General features: G+C 51.1%; 1 protein-coding gene across 1 annotated transcript; it reads left to right on the top strand.

Annotated features, from left to right (window-relative positions):
* The first annotated feature begins 1,520 nt into the window (after positions 1-1,520).
* Positions 1,521-2,970, top strand: LOC127190069 (forkhead box protein D4-like). Its single transcript, XM_051147116.1, has one exon. It carries the CDS (start codon positions 1,535-1,537, stop codon positions 2,861-2,863), a length of 1,329 nt encoding a protein of 442 aa, XP_051003073.1. The 5' UTR covers positions 1,521-1,534; the 3' UTR covers positions 2,864-2,970.
* Positions 2,971-5,234: the final 2,264 nt, after the last annotated feature.

The following is a 5,234-nucleotide window of genomic DNA, read 5'->3' as shown; positions in this document are numbered from 1 at the left end:
AGCCTTGGAAGGTTAAAAAAAAAAAAAACAACAACAAAAAAACAAAAAAACAACTCTGTAGAGCACAAAGCTTTACTCAAAGGCTTACAAGGGAGCTGTTCTCCAAAAGGTGCTACTTTAAACTACTTTAATCCTAAAGGTGTGGAGCTATTTTTGATGTAATTTAACCTGGTAGTCGCCTTCTGATTTCTCAGTAGAGGTTACTATCATTTACAAACACCAAGGGTGACAGTGGCATAACTTTCATCCTTTTGTATTGTGTTTTGTTAGATTCCACCTCAGGAATTCCCCCAGTGTGTACCACAGAGTTGCATTTTGCCATACAACCTGTTTATGTTACAAACATATTCTAACATATTGTTGCTTTAGTTGCTGGCCTAATTCTCATGAAACCCATCTGAAAGCTTAGGTCCTCCAAAGCCTCCAGGCAAGTCCTGGGCTTGCAGTGTGGATGCTTCAGGATTGGCCCCGGTGTGTCTAGTAGCAGGGACACTGCAGCCCAACCCTTCCTCGGTTTAGTTTCAAGTTTTTATTATTATTATTATTATGACTACAATAAAAGCCCTTCGTGTGTCTGGATGGATGTTGGAGTTGGAGGCAGGGGTAAAGACAGGCAGGCAAGTGCACCCATACAGTGAGGGCATTCCTTTATTTATAAGACAATTGGGGAAACAGTATTTTTATGGTGAAACCAACATAGTTGGTCAAGAATATTAAGAAAAAGAAGATATCAGTTGTCATTGTGGTGCAAGTATGTTGCTTTCTGAAGCCCCCCCCCCCCAGGCACACCTGTCTGAATGTGAAAGATAATATTCACCTGTGTTTCTCTGGCTAAATATTAAAAGAATGTGGAGAATCGTGACTGTAAAGAGACTAAGGAAATACTCTCTCCCTTTAAAAAATCCTCTTAAAATTCACACTGAACTTCCACTAGGGTGTTTTAATCTTCAGGGAAATCGAGTTAGGGGAGCATTTGGTGGAGCTTGAATGGAGGGAGGCAAGGGGCCATTTCTCTAGAACGGAGGCGCATTAAGTCAGTGCTCCATTCTATTTGGGATAAAGTCCTTACTCTCTCCAGCTCCTAAGTATCGATATGGTCACAGGTCGCTGAGTATCATGTTTTCCTCCTCGCATTTTATTTGTGCAGTTTTAGAGTAGCAAATTAACAGAGCCTAGGCAATGCCAGAGCACTTTGGCTGATTAAATCAAGAGCATCTTCCTTGGTAGTGGATGAGTGTGAAAAGGAGGGACCAAGGACCCTCATCATTGGACTGCGTCAGAAGGAAGTTGCTCCACTCTGAAGAACCGAAAGGATATATAGTAGGAAGTCCACTGCGCATTTCTCAGAGAAACTTAGACCACTAAATGCACCTTGCCACGCGGTGTTAGAAAGAAGAAACAGAAGGAGCAACGAAGCCTAACCTAGGAGCGCTCCCGTTTCCTGGCAGACTCATCCCAGCTAACCCACCCACTCCAAACCAGGTGAGCTGCCCCCACGTCTACCCTCTCATTTCCTTCTTCCCTCCTATCCTCCATGAACTTGGCAAGAGCTGGGCACCTTCGCTCCACTCCGCCGCTCAGTCCCCTAAGCTCTGACCCGGATGAGGTGGAGGTCGACGTGCTGGCAGAGGAGGAAGATGGAGACCAGACGGAGGACGAGGAGGAGTTGGAGGAGACTGCCAGCCAGAAGTGCCTGGAGCGGTCACTGAGGAAACCCGGAGTGCCTACGCTTTCCGGTAAGAGCATCAGGGACCGCGGCGGCTTGAACAACTCCTCCGGGTTCGTCCGAAAGTTCCGAGAGCCGCGGACACCGGCGACCGCTGCAGCTGACTGCCCGCAGCCTGCCAAGCCCCCGTACTCCTACATCGCGCTCATCACCATGGCCATCCTGCAGAGCCCGCACAAACGTCTGACGCTCAGCGGCATCTGCGCCTTCATCAGCGGCCGCTTCCCCTATTACCGCCGCAAGTTCCCCGCCTGGCAGAACAGCATCCGCCACAACCTGTCGCTCAACGACTGCTTCGTCAAGATCCCCCGCGAGCCCGGCCACCCGGGCAAGGGCAACTACTGGAGCCTGGACCCCGCCTCCCAGGACATGTTCGACAACGGCAGCTTCCTCCGGCGCAGAAAGCGCTTCAAGCGCCACCACCCGGCCCCCGGAGGCCACCCGCACTGTCCCTTCCCTCCACCCGCTGTGCCCGCTACCTTGCACGTCTCCCAGCCCAGCCTCCTGCTCCGCTACTCTGCTCCCCAGCAGCCTGGCATCGGAGCCCATCTCGCCGCCCCGCCGGGGAGCCGCCCTTGCGCGCCGATGCACCCGCATCCCCTCAACTACCTGCTGCTCGCGGCTCCGGCCTATGCCGAAGCTCCTAGAAAAGCCGAAGGTGCGGACCTCGTCACCCCCCTCTCCATCCCCGCATTGCAGCCCGCACTGAGCTCCCAGCATTGGGAAGGGGACCAAGGCTCTGGATCTCGACACGGTCGCGGTTTTACCACCTTCACCATCGAGAGTATCATGCAGGGAGTTAGAGGAGGAGGAACTGGGGCTGCGCAGAGTCCTCCCTCCACGTCCTGGAGCTACTGCCACCTGCTGCAGCACCCGTCGTGTCTGCTCTACCCCCGGGCCGCTTCCCCTTTGCTTCAAGTGTCCGCAGCCGCCCGGACAATGCTGCAGCAGCACCCACCGCCGCCCCAAGAGCCTCGACACTATGCCGATAGTTGCACCCCGGGTAAAGGCATTCGCTTGGGCCGGCATCTGTCTGCCGTTGCGGCGCTACTGAGGCATCAGCCTGCAGCAGAGGACTGTAGGCTGACAACCCTGACCACTCTTTCGGGCAGAGAGGGGACCTTACCCGCATTTTAAGCAGCGCCCAAGCCCAGCCTCCAGGCTGAGTTGCCGGGGCACATCTGGAGGCAAGTGGCAGAGTGGAACCACTCGCTATCTGGGTTTGCACCACCCGTCTGCTAAGCTTGTGTATGGAAAAACCAGCAGCGGAGCATGATCTAAGTCTTGCCAAACTGTTACAACCATATCTGTTCGGCTGACCTGAGCACGGGGCAAATCCGAGGGCTCCAAGTCTCGGCTTGTCTTGTCCACTTAAGTCGTGGCTATCACGGCTTTTCCGATTTGCATACTTCCCGAGATGTTTTGTTGTTTATAAAAACAAAACAACAACAAAAACAGCCAGCAACACACCCCTATCTCCATTCCCTAGGGAATGCAAGTGTTCCTCAGTGTAGAAAGCATACATGCTCCGACTTTCCGAAATCCGTATGTAATACAAGTAGAATCATTTCGGAACATTTGTTTCTTGTATATGTGTCGTACCCTACTCTAGTGGGGAGTGTTAAATTTAAGCCTAGTTATATAGACTGAATAAAATACTAAGCCAGGACGCTACATCGCTTGTTTTCTATTATGTATCGTTATTCGCTTTCATAAATGGAATTTCTTTTCAAGTTTACATTCTTATCTCGTAATTCGTGTTTATGTTTTATAACCGTTATAGATATTAGGGATGACACATTTGAAATATGAGCTTTAAAGGTTCCAAATATTTCAGAACAAAACGTTTATCTTATAAAATAGTTTTAATACTTAAGAAACTTCTAGAAGGAAAAGTTAATAAAAGAGAAATTAATAAAACCTCCATTCTATCTCACCCCCACCCATCGCTTTTGGCGGAGGCATGCGGTGGGGTAGGGTGAGGGGAGTTGAAACAGGAGAGTGTTGCTGTGTAGCTCTTGGTGGCTTGGAACTAGCGATCTTCCTATTTCTGCCTCCAGAATTCTTATCATGCCCCATTATGCTAAGTTTATTCGCCATTTTTCTCAAGTTGATTATTTTTCTGAGGTAAACTGGAGGGTGACAAGATCCATTTGAAACAAAGCGCATCTACTCTTGGGGAAAAAAAAGACTAGTAAGCATATTACAAATACTAGTATTTTCCAGGCCTTTTCCTTATAAAATAATTTCTGAGAGGCCCTTGCAAGAGTAAATCACCTTCAGGGTGCAAGGAAAACAAGGGAACACCAATTACCTCTGACAACCAGAAAGGCGGGATTAGAGCTGGAGTCAATAGTGAGCAGGTCCTCTAATTTGTGGCTTTGCGGGGGGGGGGGGGGTGTGTGTGGAAGCTCTGGGTAGAAAAAAAATCATGTTTTCCCCACCCTTAGCAAGGAAATCTAAAGTCTACATTTCGTTGTTACTATTCCATAGCCCAGAACTATTGCTCGATTCACCTGCCAGCCTACCCCTTCCTACTTGAGTGCTTTTTGGAGCCTTCTGGAAAGTTCCTAAACTTGGTAGCTTGGAGCATTCGAGCAGGCAGCTCTCCTCCGCTTGGCTCATAGTCTACACAGTACCTACCACCCCGTTAGTAGCCAGCAGCAGTTTGAGAGTTAAGAGGCAAATCAAAAAGAGAAAGATCTTCTTTCCCACTTATCCGCCCTTTCCCCTTTGTGCTTTGTACTAGGACGTTCCCAGACTGGCCACCTTCGGTAGTCAGTTAACACTATCCCCCGCCCCCACCCTTTCCCGCTCCTGCTGTAGCCGACCCCTGAACAGGAATGAATCCCCGACTGGACTCCCAGCGCGGAATTCCCTTTGCTTCCCAGCCCAAACCCACACCAGCTCGAGGATGACCCCATCAGAGCCTGGCCCAGGGGCCCTTAAATTATAATGATTCGACACTGAAACCGACTTGAATAGCTCGGACCTCTGCTTGGTGCCACCTGCACCGCGCCCACCTAGCTGGCAGAGGGGACCTGCTGCGGTCGCTGCTCCTGAGAAACCACAGAACCCAGTGCACCCCTGCAGCCGCCCCAGGCAGGCCAGCGTCCCCACCGCACCACGTCCCCGGGAACACTCGAGGGTGCGTGGCTGGGACGCAACGTGCTCAGCCTGGTCGTCCGCACTGCCCTCTCCAGGCCCACGCGGCCGGCGGTTCTTGATTCCATGTGGCGCGGATGGATGTCTTGGTTGGACTTAAAAAATACCGTGTGGCTTCTGAGACTCAGAAGACTGGAAGATCTCGCTGGGGACAGACTGGCTGAATGCGCCCAGAACGGAATCGAATGTGGGCCATCCCCAAAGCCACAGCAGGTCGGGTCTCTGCCCTCTATGAACGAATGACACACACCTTAGTAGCTCTTCCCCTGTTACTGGCGCGCCAGGCACTGAACTCAAACCTGCACCCCAAGCATTCACTGAAGAAGAGATTTAGAACCCCACT

This window comes from Acomys russatus, chromosome 5, assembly GCF_903995435.1.
Source record: "Acomys russatus chromosome 5, mAcoRus1.1, whole genome shotgun sequence".
Taxonomy (NCBI): domain Eukaryota; kingdom Metazoa; phylum Chordata; class Mammalia; order Rodentia; family Muridae; genus Acomys; species Acomys russatus.
Note: the sequence above shows the minus strand (reverse complement) of the source record. Positions and strands in the feature narration are given on the sequence as shown.